This window comes from Salvia hispanica, chromosome 1 (assembly GCF_029641045.1).
Source record: "Salvia hispanica isolate PSC_SH4W2 chromosome 1, Shi_PSC_v1, whole genome shotgun sequence".
Taxonomy (NCBI): Eukaryota; Viridiplantae; Streptophyta; class Magnoliopsida; order Lamiales; family Lamiaceae; genus Salvia; species Salvia hispanica.
This window is the reverse complement of record NC_142692.1, coordinates 52531621-52553759: the sequence shown is the minus strand read 5'-3', so window position 1 is coordinate 52553759 and position 22139 is coordinate 52531621. Positions and strand designations below refer to the sequence as shown.

General features: G+C 31.8%; 3 protein-coding genes across 3 annotated transcripts; all 3 read right to left on the bottom strand.

Moving 5' to 3' along the window:
* Positions 1-3304: 3304 nt before the first annotated feature.
* Positions 3305-4943, bottom strand: LOC125219735 (ubinuclein-2-like). Its single transcript, XM_048121786.2, has 4 exons — positions 4431-4943; positions 4250-4297; positions 3881-3979; positions 3305-3634 (listed from the first exon to the last, which is right to left on the bottom strand). Exons 1-4 carry the CDS (start codon positions 4599-4601, stop codon positions 3563-3565), a joined length of 390 nt encoding a protein of 129 aa, XP_047977743.1. The 5' UTR covers positions 4602-4943; the 3' UTR covers positions 3305-3562.
* Position 4944: 1 nt separating this feature from the next.
* On the bottom strand, positions 4945-6355 carry LOC148934117 (ubinuclein-1-like). Its single transcript, XM_089065202.1, has 3 exons — positions 5974-6355; positions 5600-5701; positions 4945-5500 (listed from the first exon to the last, which is right to left on the bottom strand). Exons 1-3 carry the CDS (start codon positions 6211-6213, stop codon positions 5387-5389), a joined length of 456 nt encoding a protein of 151 aa, XP_088921328.1. The 5' UTR covers positions 6214-6355; the 3' UTR covers positions 4945-5386.
* Positions 6356-20129: 13774 nt separating this feature from the next.
* On the bottom strand, positions 20130-21832 carry LOC148934116 (ubinuclein-1-like). The gene is made up of 5 exons (XM_089065196.1): positions 21472-21832; positions 21098-21199; positions 20726-20997; positions 20521-20607; positions 20130-20287 (listed from the first exon to the last, which is right to left on the bottom strand). The coding sequence occupies exons 1-3, from the start codon at positions 21739-21741 to the stop codon at positions 20884-20886; spliced, it is 486 nt and encodes a 161-aa protein (XP_088921322.1). The 5' UTR covers positions 21742-21832; the 3' UTR covers positions 20130-20287; positions 20521-20607; positions 20726-20883.
* Between the last annotated feature and the right edge of the window lie 307 nt (positions 21833-22139).

Sequence of the window (22139 nt, the reverse complement as noted above, 5' to 3'; positions counted from 1 at the left end):
AAACCAGAAGACATTTTTGGAGGGAACTCCTTAATCATTTCAAGAAGGATAGACAACGGCAAAGAAGGACATCAACACTCTCAAGTTCAAGCGGGAGACTGTCAAGACCAAGTATTTGGAGCTTCAGAACGACATGGAGATGGTGCAGTACGACTTCAACAAGCTGGCCAAGCCCAAGCAGACGCCATCATGAACTTCCGGATGGAAGAATTCAGCAAGCTCACGAAGATGGAATAAATAATAGTAGAAATTAATTATCATTGCTTAGTTGTTTTTTTATATTGATAATAGAAATTAATTATCATTGCTTAGTTATTTGTTTACTTATATAATGGGAACTTTTGAATTTTAGAATATGAGAAAAAAGTAAAATTATATTACTTATTAAAAAGTAACTATTAATAAAAAATACTAGTTATTTTAAAAATTTTGAATTTTAAATTGAATTCTAATTCAATTCCAATTCTTTTGTTTTGAGTTACCAAACAAACGATTTGGAATTATAATACAATTCCGTGTCAATTCTTTAATTATACAAAACAAGGGATTTGGAATTGAATCACAATTCAGTTTCTTCTAATTCAATTCCATGAAATTTCAGTTCTAATTCAATTCCAATTCAATTCCAATTCCGTGTACTGAACGAACCCTTAGTTGTATAGAATTGATACTAAAATTGATTAAAAAGGAATGTACCAAGTAATGCTTAATTGTATGGCTATATTTATACAAAGTTACACAAATTATTTTATAGGGTACAATTCTTGTGAGAACAATTTTAAAATGAGAACCCTGAGAACTAAAAATCATATCAATTCAGTAATATATTAATATGAGTTGATATTACAGAACGTATCAATTTCTAATATTCATGAACCTACATATATTTAGTCTAGAATTGATATATTTTGATATGTCAACTAATATTAATACTCCCTCCGTCCCCAAAGAATATGGACTTTGGATTCGGCACGGGTTTTAATGCAAAATTGGTAAAGTAAGAGAGAGGTAGAGAGAAAAAGTAATTAAAATATTGTAAGTGGAGAATGAGTCCTACCTCATTAGAGAGAAGAATAAACTACATAAATGGTACCTGATCTTTCACTTTCGCACATAAATGGTACCTGATCTTAATTTTAAATCGTTTTTGGTTGCCAGGATTCTGTCTGGGAATGTATTCTGATTCCTTAAATTTTAAATTCTTGTGTTTGTTTCGGTTTTTAATCAAACTGGGAAAGTAATCAGAATCCGAGAACATAGAAAGTTAATACAACTTTCCAGGATTCTAAATCCTAACTTTTCTTAGGTATTCTTTTTCCCAGTTCTAGGATTCTTACATATTTAAGCAATATAGTATAGTTTTATTATTATTATTATTATTATTATTATTATTATTATTATTATTATTTTAAAAATTAATGACAATTTTTTAAAAATAAATTAAAATTATAAATCATACTTAATTTTACTCTATTAAAACTATCATAATTATAACTATATTTTATAATAATTCATAATAGAAATTAATAATTTATTATATAATTAAAATATAATTATATAATATAAATCAAATAATAAATAATTATTATTATATTTTATAACTTAATATTTAATCAATTAAGTCATAGTTTATAAAATTTATTCAATTACAATATCTGTAAAATATTATAATTATAATATAATAATTATTGTATTTATTATTATAATAAATGAGTATAAGACTCCTTTTAACTATAATAATAATTATATTATTATATTTTAAGATGGATAATCCATATTTAAACTATCCATCTAGTAATTAATATAATAATGTAATTATTATTTATAATTAATAATTTATTAAAATTGTACAATATTGTTGTTTTTTATAAAAAAAAAATAACAAGTATATTTTTTCTTTGGTGTTTAAAATAAGTATAAATTTGAAAATCTTGATATTTTCCAAACACAGGAAAGTAAAGTTACTAGGAATCATATTCCCGGGATTCATTTTCCTAGGATTCATTTTCCTTGCCAACTTTACTTTCCCACCAACCAAACATGGCCTTAAAGTATTGTTAGTGGAAAATGAGTCGTACCTCATTAGAGAGAAGAGTGAACTACATAAATGGTATCTGATCTTTCACTTTCGCACATAAATGGTACCTGATCTTTATTTTAAATCGTTTTTGGTACCCCATGACAAAATAACCCTAAGTACCAAACATGTGATTTTTTTGTTATGGAGGATATTTTTGGAAATTTCAATTAAATAGAATCAAATATGTGAATTTTTTTTCCCTTTCTTATTTCTTTTTTTCTTCTTTAGTTTATTCTTCTTTCTTTTTTCTTCATTTTCTTCATTTTCTTTTTAGTATTTTATCTTCCTTTTTCTTTCTTTTTCCTCCTTAGTTTATGTTTCCTCTTTTTTCTTTTCTCTTCTTTTTCTTCTTTCTTTTTAGTGTTTTATACATACATCTAATTGCATTCATAATATAAATTAATAACTAAACACCTAATTAAACTAATTATACTCATTTTAGGGTTGAAACACCTAACTTAAAGTATTCACTCTTTATCATTATCAATATAATTCACAATTATAAATTTTGATTAAGACTATATTGATTAGTTATTAATTTAATATAAACTAATAATAATTATTAATTAATTACTACTATTTTTTACTATTATAACAATAATATTATTATAATAAGATATAATTATAACTATAATTATAATTAAGTATATCTAAATGATATTAAAAAATTAATAAATTATTAGTTTATAACTTCAAAATAATAATATTAATATTGATTAATAATAATAGTATAAAGAGTGAGGAGAATGAGGGAATATATTATAATATCACTTTTGGTACTAGTTTTGCCAGTGTCCAAAATATCCTTTATGACATAAATGGAATAATGAATTTGTTTAAAGGGTATTTTGAGGTGAAAATTGCATTAGGTACCAAAAATGTGATTTATAGTTACCAAAAACGATATAAAATAAAAATCAGGTATCATTTATGTGCGAAAGTGAAAGATAATGTACCATTTATGTAGTTCACTCTAGAGAGAAAATTGTTTCCAAAATTGGAAAGTGCATATTCTTGCGGTACGGACATGGAATGCGTGCATATTCTTGTAGGACGGATTATGTGCTCTAATTTTAAAAAAGTTTTAAAATGGATCCTCTCCCTGTATGATTGAGGGACAATAAATTCACTTAAATTTCGTTGTTAGTTACTTAGATGTGCGAATAAACATGACTTCACATTTCCAGCTAGCTCGAAACTACGGCCAAATCCTATACCATTTTCAGTTATTTATTACATTTAGTATTATGTTCATTACAAATCAAAAATATTATCAAATTCAATGCTTTCACACAAATATTAGCAAGTTCAATGCTTTTCAAGTTTGTGCCCTTTCTCCGCCTTGCGAAATAACCAGCTTCTCCAGGCGAAGTATAGCTTCAGCCACCTCGGCATTGGGCATCCATTTTTGTTTCTTTTTCGGTTGCAAACTTTTCGGCTTTGTATCCATATGGTGTAGGTTGCTGCTGGTGATCAATTTCTTTAACTCGTTCCATGTGCAATGTTAGAGGCATCCTGTGGTAAAACATTTTTCTCCTTGATTTTCTCTCGATCCTAAGCCAACAAATGAAACGAAGATGACTGTGAGCAAAACAACGAAACACTAACATGGGACACCATCGAGTAAATATAAGGAGAAACCAATGATTATACATGTCACAAATTTTGAACATCATATATACTTCAACAATTTTCCACTAATTTCTAATTGCAGAGATAAATCCCACTATTTGCCCACATATTTATGAGAATCCAACAGAGTAGGACGGGGCTTAGTGGCAAAACCGTAAAAAACCATACCTTCCGGAAACTGCGAATGCCTTTCCTTTCTTTAGCTCTGTATATAGCACGTTTAATCCTATTAGCATTCATGAAGCCACCGGGCCACAATGAAGCCAGCTGTTGCAACAAATTATATCAAATATAATGGTTATCACATAGTTTGACAAAGACAACATGCAAAGAAATAACCACCAGCAAAGACAGATATTCAATTCACAGCACGAAACACGCACACTAGATCGTGCACTTCTATTTATCCAACGCAGGCACAACAAAACTTACAATCGGACATGAAGTATTATTAACTTTTCTCAATATCTTATGCAGACACAATTAACTAAACCTTATCCAGAGAAGGCATTAACGTTAACTCAACATTTCAATTACCTCTTCATATAGCGTTTCGACTAGAGGTCCTGAGAATTCTTCTAGTGTCTGAGATAAAAACCAAATAATAAATTAGAATTGAAAACCTACAAAAAACCAAAATATACTATTTATATAATTTTGAGTATCAGTGTATTGTTTATTTTCCCTTACTCTTGAGCTACAGAAATCAGATACGTACCTCAACATAAAGATCATATAATTTACAATTTTTATTTTCCATCACATCGTTGAAACTGTGTTTGTGTCTCTTTCCCGCAGCCCGTGATTTCACCATTTCAGTAACTTCTTGTTTCATCTTCTGTATTTTATCATATTTCTCTTGTTTAGCGGATAATCCCTCATTAGCCATAGCTCGAAGATTTCTCTGCCAACAAATATGCTTAACGAATCAGTAATTAGCGAGGTAATCACACTTAAGAACACATTATATTCGAGGCTAATAACGCCAAAACAATAATTAAAATAATAATAAATGTAACATAATCAAGAGAGCACAAAAATGCTAGGTATATCACCACACGTTTTTGCAAACAGACTTGCGCAAATACGCAATAATTCAATGCAAATAAAGCACCCGGTATAGTCCACCACGTGTCGCATGGAATAGCGCATCGGAGGAAAAAAATGTAGAATCATACAAACTACCATATATTATTTTCACATATATATACCAACTTACAACTATAGACTTACACATATACATGTAATCCAAATCTTACGAAAAATATAGTGAGTCCATCATGTGTGACATGGAATAGACCCCCCGGTGCGAAAAAAGATGTGAACATGCAAGAATCCTAGTCGTAAAATTAAGCACGTCCTTTGGAATCCGTCTATAGCAGCATACCTGCCGCAACAATAAAAGACATGGTTTTGACTTACACTAAAAGGCTAGCAAATTAAGCATTCACATAAATGATAGTATTATAAGTTAGCTTTATAACAAAGATGAACAAATTCAATTGCTTTTGAGTACCGCTATTCTAGCCACTTTTGCAAGCTCTAGTTTTATTTCCGAAGGCAATCTCTTTTTGCCGGAGTGAGATTGATTAACAAGATCCTGATAAGGATCTGTAGAAGGTGGTCTAACTGTTTATGCAAAAACACAAAACAATAAATATGGCATGAATCACACTAAAATAATAGAAATAAACTAAGATGTAATATAAGTAGTGAGATGCATTGTGCAACTGCCTTCTCCAACTCTCCAAAGGCATTCTCAAGATTCGTAATATTTGGAGATTCCTCCTGAAAAAAAAATGGTAACACGTTAAATTTAGGGTGATAAAATCAAACTAAGCATGTGCACAGAAAAATAAGGCAACTTGATGAAAGAGCAGTGCACACCAACTCTGTATCATCAATGAAAGAATCATCGGTGTTGTAATCATCATCATCAGGCATGTTGTGAAGAACAAGATCCTCCCCATCCCTGCTGCCCTGCAAGTTCTGCATATAAAAAACAATATCCACCCCAATCAAAACCAGATCTCGGATACGAATTCACCAACAATTTTCCAAACCAGAGTGTTAAATAAAAGCTAGGCCAACAATATACCTATAAAACTAGTAGCTCAAAATAGTAAAAATCACAATATAGAAAGAAAATCAATGAATTAATTAACTCTGACATAACTGCACCAGCAAATTCAACATAATTAACAAACATGCAGCATTTTTTTTCACAAAATCATCAATAACAACATCGCATGCAAGATTACCGTTTCATTCATCTGAGAGGCTGCCGCAGGAGGAGAAGTTAGCGGCTCGTCTCCACGGGCTTCAAAAGATGGGCCTGGAGCTGACAGACTGGGCCCATCGGCCTTACTCAAATTTGCTCTTTTGAGAATCTTTTTCCAGGAAATAATCGTGGTTTCCTCGGGATTCAGCTCCAATTGAAACCGCACCCACCCTGCCGCCGCCGACCTCCACGAATGCTCCCTGTTTCGATTCGGGCCCATTTTCTGGCCGGACGGATTTAGCACCTTTCACCATCAATTCAATTTGTTTGCTCAACCAATGAAGAGGAGTAGGTTTGTTTAGAAATGGGGTTAAATTTTGAAGAGAGAAGCTTGCATTTGAGTTGACGAGAGAGTGAGATGGAGAGTGGGGAAGATGATTTTCATTTTCTCATATTGTAACGGTTACAGCTAGGAATTAATGAAGAGCTTGTCTGATCCCAACAAATTCCCTAATTTTAAGATTCCACCCCATATCTTTTTACAAATTTATTTTCGAGCCATCTTTTCTTTTCAGTCAAATAATTGATTTGAACAATCATAATAAAAATATCAAAGAGTTTGATGAGTTGTAATATGTGCACACTAATATCTTATTGCCGTTTATAACAGTTTTAGTGAAATATTTAACAATTGTTTTTATAAAAAGCATGAGGATAAGTTGACCTTAGGAAGAATCCAATCGGGCAACCTAGAAATTATGGCTTGAAAAAAAAATGAATACGATCACGGTTGTCACCATAAATTAAAGTAGGTATAGAGTATAGGTTTAAATTTATAATCAATTAAAAGCGATTCTACAATGTAATTCTTACTTATATGGCTATTTATACAATCAATTTGAACATTGTCATTTTATTTAGTTTCTCTTGTAGTCCATTTGGTATTAATAACTATGCTTTAATAGTAATTATTCTAGCTTTACCTGCTATTTGGGATACAAGTTTAATTACTTTCTCTGTAAAAAAAATTTTCTATTTTGATATACGAGTTTTAATGAGAAATTGGTAAAGTAAAAAAGAAAAAAAAAAGTAGGTAAAGTAAGAGAAATAAAGAGGAAAAATTGATAAAGAGGAGAGAGGAGAAAAAGTAGGAAAAATATGAAAGAGAAACTTTTCAACTTTAGAGAGAAACTATTTATTTGGACATCCCAAAATGACAAGATGATTGTTAAGGATGAACTTCCTTAACTCGGATAATTTGCGTCGAACGTCGCGGGAGCTGTTGCCCGACGATCACTCCGGCGTCAAATTTAAGGGTAAAAGGTAGTCTTCGGAGCTTTGCCGGTAGATCAAACCAGGAATGATACAATATAAGCGTAAAGATAAAATAAAAGGATAATTGATATTTCTTAATTGAAATAGAAGAATACAATATCTCCTATTTATAAGACTATTCTGACTTAGGGAACAAGAAATAAAGATACTAAGAATATATGATCGATATCGAAAATCAATAACTAACTACCTAATAGATATCAGGATAATCCTAGGTAATATGCCGTATCAACTCCCTCACGGTTAAAATCACCTTGTCCTCAAGGTGGGAACCACGACACACGAACGAGCGTCGCAAACAGAAACTTTGGCAAGCTATCCCCGCCGGGATCAAACGCACACCGAATAGTTGAACGACTCCCTTCATTATTCCCATAAGAAATCACCGAGGGAGGACTGTGTTGGATCCGAGTCCTTGTGTTCTCTTGTTCGTGCTTTTCAACTAGAGCGGTCCGAAGCCCATACAACTCTCTGTTCCACCTTAGCACTTAATTGTCGATGATTATCTTGCTTAACCATCTCCATCAGTGCTATATCGAGCTCTTCTGCCTTGAGCTCAACTGACCGTTTTTCCTCAATCAGCATGCATTGCTCAACCTTGAGCCATTCGACATGCTCCTGAAGATCTTTAGCAGGATCCCTCTCCACATCGGAGATCTCTTCCTCGGAGTCTTCTTCAGGTGCTCCTTTTTCAGGTCTAGTCTCATCAATGGATTGAAGCGGCAAGATCGGTCCATGTTTGTACTGTATGAACTTTTCCACCATTTTTACATGGCAAATCTGAATATCCCTCGATCAACATATTTGGCCTAATCTGGTTTCCAACAGAATTAGCCACATTACTTTGACTATCAACAGCGGTTATTTCGGGTGATCCATTTACAGGCAACTGATCCCCATAGAGCTTTCCCGTAATAGTGTAGCACGACATAGGTGTCGGCGGGGCTGCAGCGGGCAGTGTCATTGCTGAACAGCAGTGGTTTGGCGGACTGAGCTGTGGCTGCATCACAGCAAAATACTGTCCATGGCAGAAGCGGCTTTGAGTGGAATCTGTCGGGGAAATCGCCGAGGCTATATATGTCGGAGTTGAATTCAGAACCTGATGTTGTGGCATATTGACCTAAGAAGAAGGGTCACGGAGCTGTGGTGGTTGCCGGACAGCAGCTGCAGCAGGTTGGAAATAGCGGTGGTATGACTCTGGCATCGGCACAGGGGGCGTCGGCGGTGCTGAATTGGTTGAAACATCAACAACGTCAGGCAAGCTCCAAAGGTTGTTATGTGGCGGATATGGCTGATATAGTGGCTGTTAGGGCGGGTAAGGTGCCTGTGCTGAGGTGTACCGCTGGGTTCGGTCGGGTGGATCAGGTTCGGGTTGCAACGGAGGGAGCATTGCTGCTACCCTGCGCTCATGCTCAAGCAATCGGGACTCGATTCTAGCCAACCTAGCGAGAATATTCACCCACGTTACTGCTGTTGAAGTCAATTGCAAGCCTTCAGATGCGTGCGATATCTCCGACCACGAAGAAAGATTGACTTCAGCCATGAGTTCGAAAATAGAAGCACCAATTGTTAAGGATGAAGTTCCTTAACTCGGATAATTTGCGTCGAACGTCGCGGGAGCTGTTGCCCGACGATCACTCCGACGTCAAATTTAAGGATAAAAGATAGTCGCCGGAGCTTTGCCGGTCGATCAAACCAGGAATGATACGATAAAAGCGTAAAGATAAAATAAAAGGATAATTGATATTTCTTAATTGAAATAGAAGAATACGATATCTCCTATTTATAAGACTATTCTGACTTAGGGAACAAGAAATAAAGATACTAAGAATATATGAAAAGATATCGGAAATCAATAACTAACTAAATAATAGATATGAGGATAATCCTAGGTAATATACCGTATCAATGATACAACATTTTTCGTGGACAGTCTAATATACATTTGATTTTACAATTAATTAAAAAAGAATCTACAATGTAATGCTTACTTGTATGGCTATATTTATACAATCAATTTGAACATTGTCATTTTTTTAGTTTCTCTAATGTTCCATTTGATATTATATGTTTTAATAGTATTTATCCTAGCTTTATACTATTTGATATAGAAATTTAATTATTACTCCCTTCGTCCCATTGAAGTTGACCCACTTTCCTTTTTAGTTTGTCCCAACTAAAATGACTCATTACTTAAAATGGAAACACTTTTATCTCTACTTTATTCCCTCTCTCTTACTTTACTCTCTCCTCTTAACACACAAAATAAATTTGCATAAAATCCTGTGTCGTCCAAGAAAGGGGACATCTTCCTTGGGACGGAGGGAGTACATAGTATGTGTTATTATTTTGGTCTGTCATATTTTTAAATTGGGATATTGGCACCTAATATCAGACTTTCAAAAAGTTGGGTTTTTTTCCGTGAACTTTGAAATTGGCAAATAATATCATGAATTTTAAAAGGAATCTACAATAATGATTACTTGTGTGGGTGTATAGAGTTGTGATCAATGTCGAACCCTTCTTAAAGACCGAACTAGAGATCAAATTTTGGCCACTCATTTTTTTTATCTTATGGTTATGATTAATTTAGAATTAATTTTGTATTTTATTAAATAAAAATGTTTTTAATTTATTTTTTTTTTAAAAAAACATTTAAAATTTTTAAATTTTATTTTTTTTTAAAAAAAATTTAGAATTTTTTAAAATTTTTTTTTTTATTCGATAAAAACTTGCTGGAGTAAATAATGAACTATATTCACTACATGATGAACTAAATGAATGTATGTTATGAAGTAATTTTTTGCATTCATTATATACTGAATTTATTTCAACTGAAAGATATAACACATTATGAAGTAATAAACTAATAAAATGAAGTAATAAACTAAGAATTGAAGTAGTAAACTAATGAAATGAAGTAATAACATAACTGAATGAAGTAATAAACTAACTGAATGAAGTGATAAACTAACGGAATGAAGTAATAAACTAACGAAATGAAGTACTAAACTAATAGAATGAAGTAATAACATGACTGAATGAAGTGATAAACTAACGGAATGAAGTAATAACCCTAAACCTAACTGAAAGATAATTATGTCATAACACATTATGAAGTAATAAATTAATGGAATGAAGTAATAACATCACTGAATGAAGTAATAAACTAACAGAATGAAGTAATAGCATGAATAAATGAAGTAATAAACTAACGTAATGAAGTAATATCACGACTGAATGAAGTAATAAGCTCATAACAATAACATGACTGAATGAAGTAATAAACTAACGGAATGAAGTAATAACATGACTGAATGAAGTAATAAACTAACGGAATGAAGTAATAACTCTGAACCCAACTGAAAGATAATTATGTCATAAACATTATGGAGTAATAAACTAATGGAATGAAGTAATAGCATGACTGAATGAAGTAATAAACTAATAGAATGAAGTAATAGCATGAATAAATGAAGTAATAAACTAATAGAATGAAGTAATAGCATGAATAAATGAAGTAATAAAATAACGGAATGAAGTAATAGCACGACTGAATGAAGTAATAAGTTCATAACATACATTCATTTAGTTCATTATGTAGTGAATATAGTTCATTATTTACTCCAGCAAGTTTTTATCGAATAAATTTTTTTTTTAAATATTAAAAATTATTTTAAAAAAATTTAAAAATTAAAAAAAAATTTAAAAAAATTAAAAAAATCCAAAAAAAAAAGTTTTTATTTAATAAAATATTAAATTAATTGTAAATTAATCATAACCATAAGATTAAGAAAAATGAGTGGCCTTAATTTGATCTCTAGTTCGCTCTTTAAGGGTGCATTTGTGGTTAATAGGACTCTGGGTATATATATGTACAAAATAACCATTATATTTGAACCATTTTTGTTTAAATGGAGTCTACAATGCAATGCTTACTTGTATGGTATTATTTATAAAAATTATCCATTATATTTGAACCATTATTCCGCTAAAGTGGAATGGCTTAAAATAAAATTCACGTAAATCTCGCGGTCTGATACTATGCAATAAACGTGACTTCACGTTTCTTACAAGCTTGAAAAAAATACCACTTAGCAGTATTTTGTTCCAGTAATTATTTCTGCTAGATACAGGTCTTCCCAGTTAATTGTTTATTTATAATTGTTTTGTTGTTACAGTTCATGAAAAAAAAAATAAAAAAATTGAAATCCTAACCCTAAGGGGCTTTGTTATGATGAAATGGAATAAGGAGGGAATGGAGTGGAGATGAGAATGGAATGAGGATGTGAATAGAATGTGGATTCCATTCCATTCTTGTGTTTGGTTAATGTAAGGAATACAAATGGAATGAAATTGAGTAGTGTGTGTAAATTATGTGTAGTGTGTGGAGAGAGTGTGTTTAGTGTGTGTGCGCGCAATGTGTGCGTAGTGTGGATTTTTATTAATAATTAAAAATTCTAAAATTATAATTTTATTATAAAATTGACTGATATTAAATTTAAATATAATGCTTCCTCCGTCCATGAAAAATAGACCACATTGTGAATGGTACGTAAGAGAGAAGTGAAAAAAGTAAAAGACAAGTGTGTTAGTGGAATGCAGGTCTATATTATTAGTAGTGTGTAATTGTGTTAGGTAGCAAATGTGAGACGCTTTTTCAAACTTGGTCTATTTTTCGTGAACAACCAAAAATGCCAAATGTGGTCTATTTTTCGTGAAGGGAGTATAATACTACTATGTTTTATAATTAAAATCTAAAATAAAAAGAAAACAGAAAAATGGAATGGAATGGTCCATCCTTAGCTAAATGGAAGGAATGACTAGTACCATGTGGAATGGAATGGTAATTCTAAATGAAATGTGTAAATGAAGGTAGAAATGTCATTTCATCCCACTATACCAATAAGGCCCTAAGGGTTTCCTTCATCCTGGCCTAAAGGCAGAGGGATGTAAGCCACTATGTTGCCAACTCCCATGCCTCACACTTGTGTTTGAAAGGTATTGCAACTACACAGCAGTAGTGAGATTCGGTCCTTGGTCATTTTTGCAAATCTATCTCTCCGGAACCAACTGCACTGCCCATACGGGATTGTTGTTATGGTTTGCAACATTTTTCATTACCCTTTAAAGCTTTTATTCGCTTTTATTTTGTCACTTGTGAGTTGAGATATTTCGAAGCCTAAATATAGTCCGTTAACTAAATTAAAACCGATTTTTATGTGTCACTAACAATTTGTATACTTTTAGAAATTTTATACCACTTCGTTCCCTCATAGTTGAGGTGAAGTTTTTCGGCACTGGATTTAAGAAATAGATGTTGAGTGTGTTAAATAAATAGATAAGAAAGTAAGAGAGAATAAAGTAAGAGAGAAAAAAGTAAGAGAGAATAAAAGTGTTACAATATATAAAAATTACTCAACTACGAGGGAACGGATTATCAATTTCAGTTTTGAACATTTAGTTTTATTTATGTAATGAATGATTATAATTAACTTTTACCCAATTAGAGTATTGAATCATCTGTTTGTATTTAATTTAGAATCTTATTAGTTAATACTCCCCCGTCCTCTAAAAATAGAAAGTCTTTCTTTTTTGTCCGTCTCTTAAAAATAAAAAAATTTCTATGTTACGAAATTTGTCTTAAAAATAAAAAAATTTCTATGTTACGAAATTTGTCTCTCTAATGAGGTGTGACTCATTTTCCACTAATACATTTTTCTTTCTATCTCTCTCTTACTTTACCAATTTTAGGAAATTTCTCTCTCTAATGAGGTGTTACTCATTTTTCGCTAACACACTCTTTATTTTACTTTACTAATTTTACATTAAACTATGTGTCATTACAAAAGTTTATAATTTTGAAGAATGGAGGGAGTAATTGATTATTAAAATAGATAAATTCACAGTGAGATTATTTAAATCTTTGCTTCAAGTTTAACCTTTCATTATAAATGTTACACTATTTTTATATATAGGTCAATAATAGTCTTTTACTATATTCTTCTTTTTTTATTTGGTCTTTTTGCCAATAAATAATGCATTAAGCTAGTTGAGACGGCCTAAAGAAACCATATGTGGGATGGAGAAAATAATATAGTATTTCATATAATTCTAAAATAGAATATAAATGAATTATAAGTAAAAATATAAAATTATATAGATATAACTATTTTTTTTATTTATAATATATAATACTATAAAATTTAAAAATATGTAAAATTTTTAAAAATATATGAAAGCTTTCTACGCAATCTAGTTTAGCCCAACCAACTTTACATACTTTTTAAGTTTTACGATGACAACCGTGATCTTAAACATCAATTTATCCTCATTTCTTTTAAAAACAATTTTACATGTTTCACTAAAATTGTTATGAGGGCAATTTCCAACTTTTTACTGTAATTTCAAATTTATTTTTAAAGTATATGTATATCAAAAGTAGTTTAACTCCAAGTATTTATATCAAATTCAAATTTTATATTATTTATTAATATACTCCCTCTGTTCACTCTAACTACAACATTTCTATTTCGGCACGAAATTTTATGTAGTGTTGTTTTATTAGTTAAGTGGAGAGAATTAAATACGAGATAGGAAAACAGTAGAAAGAGTGATGTTTTATTTATAGAAATGTGTCGTTTAGAGTGGGACATCCAAAAAGAAAAATGGTTCACTTTTAGAGTGGGACAGAGGGAGTATGTCTCACAAAATTTTTGTAGTAGCTACAGTACATACTCCTAGTTCATTATGTTCCATAGACAAATGCAAAAAATATATTTTAATTTGCAGTATAATTACATAAATTTCCTAGGCTAAAAATGAGATTTAGCGTACTGATTATAAATAGTCTAAACATGAATAGGATATTAGTGTGTGCATATTCTTGTTATTTTGAGTTTGACAGGAAGGAAATCAACTGGTATCAAGTATGTATACAAAGAGCACCTGCAACGGGTGCTCCTGCAGAAGAGCTCGTCCTTAGGCACAACGAGCGGCGTGCTCGCCGCTGCACTCGTGCCGTCATCCATTTTTTTACATGAAATTATCTCTCTCATATTTCTCTCATATTTTTTTATACAACTAACCTTCATCAAATTAGGAATTTAATTACTCAATTTTTTATTTTTATGATTTCAATTATGCACTTTTTTATTTTTTTAATATATAATAGTATTTAGAATATTTATAATGCATTTTAATATTGTGGAAATGTTTTTAGTAATTATAGTATTTAAATTAAATAATAAAATGTGAGTGAAAAAAGTTAGTGGAATGTGGGTCCTACTTTTATATATTAGTTTTATAATAAAATGTGAATAGGAATTAATTAGTAGAATATGGGGTCCACCGCCAAAAATGGTAAAAATGAAATTGGACAAATTTTGTAGGACATACGAAAATAGAAAATTGGGAAAAATTTTCAGGGACGGATGGTGTAATAATTTTGTTTGGCTTCAAATTTATTATGTGAACGATGTGCATAATTGCTCCTCAATTGTGTGCATTCTTTTATTACCTAAAAAAATAAAAGCGAAATCATATAAATTTGCTTGATTTAAACCTATAATTGAATAAACTTTTTAATTTGATAGAGTTATTGTGATTGTTCAAATCATTTTAAATAGTATAAAAATAATTTTGCAAATAATTTCGGTAAAATAATATTCCTCGTAACATAAATAGATGTAACCGTTACATGTCCAAAGAGTATGAGAAAAGTTAAATAATCATTTCCTCCTTCTCATCAACTGAAATGCAAGCTTGTTTCTTCAAAGTTCAACCCTATTGCATCACAACCCTACTATTCATTCTTACTCTCGTTTCATTATAAAACTAATGTATAAAAGTACGACCCACATTCTACTAATTTTTTCAATTCACTTTTCATTATATTTCTTAAAATCCGTAACTGATCAAAGTGAGACAATCTTTGTAGGACAGAAGGAGTATTTGAATTTGCAGTATAACTACAGAAATTTCCTAGACGAAAAATGAGATTTAGTGTATGATTGGAGATAGTTTGAACGTGAAGATGATATTAGTGGGTGCGTATTATTGTTATTTTGAGTTTTGCAGGCAGGAAATCAACTAGTGTCAAGTATGTATACTACTCCATCCGTCCCCCAAATATTGTCCCACTTTGACTTAGCACGGGTTTTAAGAAATGTAATGAAAAGTGAGTTGAAAAAGTTAGTGGAATGAGGGTTCTACTTTAATATATTAGTTTTACAGTAAAATGTGCATAGGAATGAGCTAGTAGAATATGTGGTCCACCACCAAAAATGGTAAAAATGAAATTGGAAAAATTTTGTGGAACGGACGAAAATAGAAAAATGGGACAAATTTTTAGGGACGGATGAAGTAATCATTTTGTCTGGCATATATCAAATTTATTATGTGACCGATGTGCATAATTGCTCCTCAATTGTGTGCATTCTTTTATTACCTAAAAAGAGTAAAGCGAAATCATATAAATGTGCTTGATTTAAACCTATAATTGACTATGCTTTTTAATTCGATAGAGTTATTGTGATTGTTCAAATCATTTTAATTAGAAGAAAAATGAATTTGCAAATAAATTGGGTAAAATCATTTGTCTCTTGTAACAGAAATAGTTGTTACCGTTACACATCCCAAAGTTCAACCCTATTTCTCTTTATTGAAAGAGCACAAAATTGATGGTGAAAGATGCTAAATCTGCCCGGCCCGAAAATGGGCCCGAACCAAAACAGGGACCGTCAGTGGAGGTTGGCGGCGGCCGGGTGCGGTTTAAAGTGGAGCTGAATACCAAGGAGACCACGATTGTTTCCTGGAAAAAGCTTCTGAAAAAGGCAAATTTGAGTGATGAAAATTAATGAAAATGAAAATTAATGAAAATGACAATCTTACCGCATACATTCTTTAGATCCTTTCAATCACGTTGCTCAAACATTTCGTCTGCGATTCCTTCGATTCATTATCCGCAGTTTCATTCATACGAGAAGCTGTTGGAGGAGGAGGTGGCAGCTCCTCAACAAGTTACAATTATGACTGACATTACTTTCATTATTTCAGATTCCACCCAAATTCTTTTTACATATTCATTTTCTAGCTCTGTTTCTTCTATTTACCCGATTAAAAAAATCATAATAACTCTTTCAAGTAGTTATAACCTACATATCAAAATCAAAATTTTATTAGTAACGATAATGATAGGCAGGTTAGATGAGATATAGTATATGCACAGTAATATCCTATTGATGTTTATAATAATTAATTAATATAGTGAAACATTTAACAATTTTTTTTATAAAAAATGTGAGCATTAGTTGATGTTTGAAAAATCTGGCTTGACATAAATATGAGTAAGATCACGGTTGTCACCATAAATTAAAATAGGTAATTGATTAATAAGGAATGTACAATGTAATGATTAGTTGTATGGTTTTTATACAAAGTATTACTAGGTATATAATTTATATTACAATTGATTTATACAAAGTTTCATTAGGTATAGAATTTATATTGCAATTGATTAAAAACAAATGTACAAAGTAATGCTTAGTTGTATAGAATTGATATTAAAATTGATTAAAAAGGAATGTACAAATTAATGCTTAGTTGTATGGCTATTTAATACAAAGTTACACTAATTATTTTATATTGTACAGTTTTAGTGAGAACAATTTTAAAATGAGAACCTTAAAAACTAAAAATCATATTAATTCTGTAATATATTAATATCAGTTGATATTACAAAACGTATCAATTTATGATATTCATGAACCAACATTATGTGCTCTAATTTAAAAAAAAAGGTTTTTAAATGAATCACCTCCCTATATATATCATAACCATTATATTTGACACCAGTATTATACTAAAGTGGAATGGAAGAAATAAAGTAAAATTGAGAAAATAAATTCACGTAAATTTCTCAGTTAGTTACTTAGATGTGCAAATAAAGATGATTTCACATTTCTCGGTAGCTCGAAAATACAGCCAAAATCCTATACCATTTTCAATTATTTATCCATTTACATTTAATATATGTTCATTACAACTCAGAAATATTATCAAGTTCAATGTTTTCACACAAATATTAGCAAGTTCAATGCTTTTCAAGTTTGTGCCCTTTCTCCGCTCTACAAAATTACCAGCTTCTCAAGGAGAAGATTAGCTTCTGTCACCTCGGCATTGTGCATCCATTTTGCTTTCTTTTTCGGTTGCAAACATTATGGCTTTGTATCCATATGGTGTAGGTTGCTGCTGGTGATCAACTTCTTTAACTTGTTCCATGTGAATTGCTAGAGGCATCCTGTGTTAAAACATTTTTCTCCTTGATTTTATCTCGATCCTAAGCCAACAAATGAAACGAGGATGACTGTGAGCAGAACAATGAAACACTAACATGGGACTCCATTGAGTAAATGTAAGGAGAAACCAATGATTATACATGACATAAATTTTGAACATCATATATAATTCATCAATTTTCCACTAATTTCTAATTGCAAAGACAAGTCCCACTATTTGCCCACAAAGTTATGTGAATCCAACAGCGCAGGATGGGGCTTAAAGGCAAAACCTTAAAAACATACCTCCCGGAAACTGCGAATGCCTTTCCTTTCTTTAGCTCTGTATATAGCGCGTTTAATCCTACTAGTATTCATGAAGCCACCGGGCCACAATGAAGCCAGCTGCATTGCAACGAATTATATCAAATATAATGGTTATCAAATAGTTTGACAAAGACAACAGGCAAAGAAATAACCACCACCAAATACAGATATTCAATTCACAGCATGAACCACGCACACTAGATCGTGCACTTCTATTTTTCCAACGTAGGCACAGCAAAACATACAGACTGGCATGAAGTATTATTAACTTTTATCAATATCTTCTGCAAACACAATTAACTAAACCTTATCCAGAGAAGGCATTGGCGTTAACTCAACATTTAAATTACCTCTTCATATAGCGTTTCGACTGGAGGTCCTGAGAATTCTTCTAGCGTCTGAGATGAAAACCAAATAACAATTAGGATTGAAAACCTACAAAAAACTAAAATATACTATTTATATCTTTCGGGGGATTAGTTTAATGTTTATTTTCCCATACTCTTGAGCTACAGAAATCAGATACATACCTCAACATAAAAATCATATAATTTACAAATTTTATTTTCCAACACATGGTTGAAACTGTGTTTGTGTTTCTTTCCCGCAGCCCGTGATTTCACCATTTCAGCAACTTCTTGTTTCATCTTCTGTATTTTATCATATTTCTCTTGTTTAGCCGATAATCCCACTTTAGCCATAGCTCGAAGATTTCTCTGCCAATAGATATGCTTAATGATTCAGTAATTAGCGTGGTAATCACACTTGAGAACACATTATATTCGAGGCTAATAATGCTAAACAATAATAAAAAAAACAACGATAAATATAACATAATCAAGAAGCACAAAAATGGTTGAAATTATCACCCTCTTCCCCGTAAATAATTTTATATAATCAAATACGCGTTAATTCCAGACAAATAAAGCACCCGGTATAGTCCACCACGTGTCGCATGGAATAGCGCATCAAAGGAAAAAAAATGTAGAATCCTACACACTTTGAGCGATTCCTCAATAAATGGTATCCTAGTGATGTAAATGCTATAAACTACCATATATTATTTTCACATATGTATACTGGCTTATAACTATAGACTTACACATATATATATGTAATCCAAAGCTTATGAAATATATAGTGAGTCCATCATGTGTGACATGGAATAGACCTCCCATGCATAAAAATATGTGAACATGCTAGAATCCTAGTCGTTATCGCTACAACTCACTTTTAGACTCCTTTATAAAAGAAACGCGCTACCCACTCGAGGGCGAGGTTTAATATTACATATCTTAGATACAAAAACAGTAGGAACCGCGACGATAAACCTACAATCTTAGGCATCTTAATTGAAACTTACGATGAGAGTGGGAACTAATTTATTGTTATGCTCTATGTATGTTAAAGAGTGAACGGAAAACTTATTTCCCTAACCATACTTGGATATATATCTGCGTTGTAGTTTCATTGTAGCATTGTTATCCTTTTCGAACATTCTACCATAGAGTGAACATTCTATTACTCAACATGAGATTCTTTATTTTATTGACATATATTTTCAAATTTATGTATAAAAGGGTGTATTAGGGTCCTCACACCTCTTTGGTATAAAGCACATCACAAATCACAGCCTTTGTATCCTTGGATTTGATGATTGTGATAAGCTGCATTATTAGACTAAGATGTTACCTTATTAGACTAATAATCTACCTTGTTAGACTAAAATGCTAAAGTATTTTACTAAAATAGTACATTATTAGACTAATAATCTATATTATTAGATGACACGTGACATTAATCTAACCGTTTAATCACAAGACTCAATGGACTAACTAGTGTTTTGTTTATAACAATATTTACCATGAATAAGGATACATCCCTACATAATGTTTGAACAGAAAAAGAAACAAAATGAGAAAGTAGCATGGATGGATAAAGAAAAATTTTAGTTAGATTTCATTGGATGGTTCCGACTCATTAAATCCCCCGAAGATTTATAAAAGAGAATGAATTTCAGACTACTAAAAATAAATTTCGCAAAATTCCATCAAATTGATCTTTTGTAATTGCTATAATAAAGTCTTCAGCTCGCAAACATAGAGGTCTGACTAAAGATAGACCATTATTAGACTCTTCGTGTGAACTTCACAATTCTCTTCGTTTGTTACTTGAGGAATTAGTCTATGTTGATAGGAAAACATAACTTTAGATGACCATATAAATTTAAGGTTTAGGAAAAAAAATATTCCCAAAAGTTAAAGTGCTTCAGTTGTTGGTGATAAAGAAAATAGTTCTACAACAAATATCTACTTCTAAGCCATGCATCTCAGAAGAGGAGTTCATTTCGAATACATGTCTTTAACATTTTGGCTTTGTCTCAGCCAAGACATAGCGTTCCATCTCGACATACTTCTGTAATGTCATCACAAAAAAAGGTTATCAACAGCAAAATATCAATATGGAATGTCAAAATAATGAGATGACAGGACCAAAACCATCCAGTCAATATGTATTCCAGGTCATCAAACAGTAAAGACAACCAACAAAACAATGATGGACGATTTTTATGTGAAAGCCAGATAGCAAGAAGAACAAAACACAGTAACCTTAAAAGTAAAAGTCGTTATCTTAAAGAGGGAAAATACCTTCAGTGTCGCAATCTTCATCAAGTGGCCCAAAATGGTCATTAGACGGCTGATCACATCCTCTGGAATCCGTCTATAGCAGGAGCTCTGAACAATAAAAGACATGGTTTTGACTTATACTGCCCAATTAAGCATAGATATAAAAGATGGTACTATAAGTTAGCTTTGTAACAAAGATGGAAAAATTTCAATTGCTTTTGAGTACCGCTATTCTAGCCACTTTTGCAAGCTCCAGTTTTATTTCTGAAGGCAATCTCTTTTTGTCGGAGTGAGATTGATTAACATGATCCTGGTGAGGATCTGTAGAAGGTGGTCTAACTGTTTATGCAAAAATACAAAACAATAAATATGGCATGGATCATACTAAAATAATAGAAATAAACTAAGATGTAATATAAGTAGTGAGATACATTGTGCAACTGCCTTCTCCAACTCTCCAAAGGCATTCTCAAGATTTGTAATATTTGGAGATTCCTCCTGTAAAAGAAAATGGTAACACGTTAAATTTATGGTGATAAAATCAAACTAAGCATGTGCACAGAAAAATAAGGCAACTTGATGAAAGAGCAGTGCACACCAACTCTGTATCATCAATGAAAGAATCATCGGTGTTGTAATCATCATCATCAGGCATGTTGTGAAGAATAAGATCCTCCCCATCCCTGCTGCCCTGCAAGTTCTGCATATAAAAAAACAATATCCACCCCAATCAAAACCAGATCTCGGATACGAATTCACCAACAATTTTCCAAACCAGAGTGTTAATAAAAGCTAGGCCAACAATATACCTACAAAGCTAGTAGCTCAAAATAGTAAAAATCACAATATAGAAAGAAAATCAATGAATTAATTAACTCTGACATAACTGCACCAGCAAATTCAACATAATTAACAAACATGCAGCATTTTTTTTCACAAAATCATCAATAACAACATTGCATGCAAGATTACCGTTTCATTCATTTGAGAGGCAGCCGCAGTAGGAGGAGTTGGCTGCTCGTCGCCAGGGGCTTCAAAAGATGGGCCGGGAGCCGACGGGCCGGGCCCATCGGCATTACTCAAATTTGCTCTTTTGAGAATCTTTTTCCAGGAAATAATCGTGGTTTCCTCAGGATTCAGATCCAATTGAAACCGCACCCGGCCGCCGCCGACCTCCACGAATGCTCCCTGTTTTGATTCGGGCCCATTTTCGGGCCGGACGGATTTAGCACCTTTCACCATCAATTCAATTCTTTGCACAACCAATGAAGAGGAGTAGGTTTGTTTAGAAATGGGGTTAAATTTTGAAGAGAGAAGCTTGCATTTGAGTTGATGAAAGAGTGAGATGGAGAGTGGGGAAGATGATTTTCATTTTCTCATATTGTAACGGTTACAGCTAGGAATTAATGAAGAGCTTGTTTGATCCCAACAAATTCCCTAATTTTAAGATTCCACCCCATATCTTTTTACAAATTCATTTTCGAGCCATCTTTTCAGTCAAATAATTGATTTAAACAATCATAATAAAAATATCAAAGAGTCATAACCCACCGTTCACACTCAATACAATACTATTATTAATAATAATAATAATAATAATAATAATAATAATAATAATAATAATAGAGTTTGATGAGTTG

Excerpts from the sequence above, each read along its gene's own strand:
- LOC125219735 (XM_048121786.2), bottom strand. The coding sequence starts at position 4,601 with ATGGCTAATGAGGGATTATCCGCTAAACAAGAGAAATATGATAAAATA. Across the intron at positions 4,298-4,430 it reads TATATGATCTTTATGTTGAG|ACACTAGAAGAATTCTCAGG; the intron begins GTACGTATCTGA and ends TTTTTATCTCAG. Across the intron at positions 3,980-4,249 it reads TCGAAACGCTATATGAAGAG|CTGGCTTCATTGTGGCCCGG; the intron begins GTAATTGAAATG and ends TTGTTGCAACAG.
- LOC148934116 (XM_089065196.1), bottom strand. The coding sequence starts at position 21,741 with ATGGTGAAAGGTGCTAAATCCGTCCGGCCCGAAAATGGGCCCGAATCA. Across the intron at positions 21,200-21,471 it reads CCTCTCAAATGAATGAAACG|AACTTGCAGGGCAGCAGGGA; the intron begins GTAATCTTGCAT and ends TTTTATATGCAG. Across the intron at positions 20,998-21,097 it reads TCATTGATGATACAGAGTTG|GAGGAATCTCCAAATATTAC; the intron begins GTGTGCACTGCT and ends TTTCTTTTACAG.
- LOC148934117 (XM_089065202.1), bottom strand. The coding sequence starts at position 6,213 with ATGGGCCCGAATCGAAACAGGGAGCATTCGTGGAGGTCGGCGGCGGCA. Across the intron at positions 5,702-5,973 it reads CCTCTCAGATGAATGAAACG|AACTTGCAGGGCAGCAGGGA; the intron begins GTAATCTTGCAT and ends TTTTATATGCAG. Across the intron at positions 5,501-5,599 it reads TCATTGATGATACAGAGTTG|GAGGAATCTCCAAATATTAC; the intron begins GTGTGCACTGCT and ends TTTTTTTTTCAG.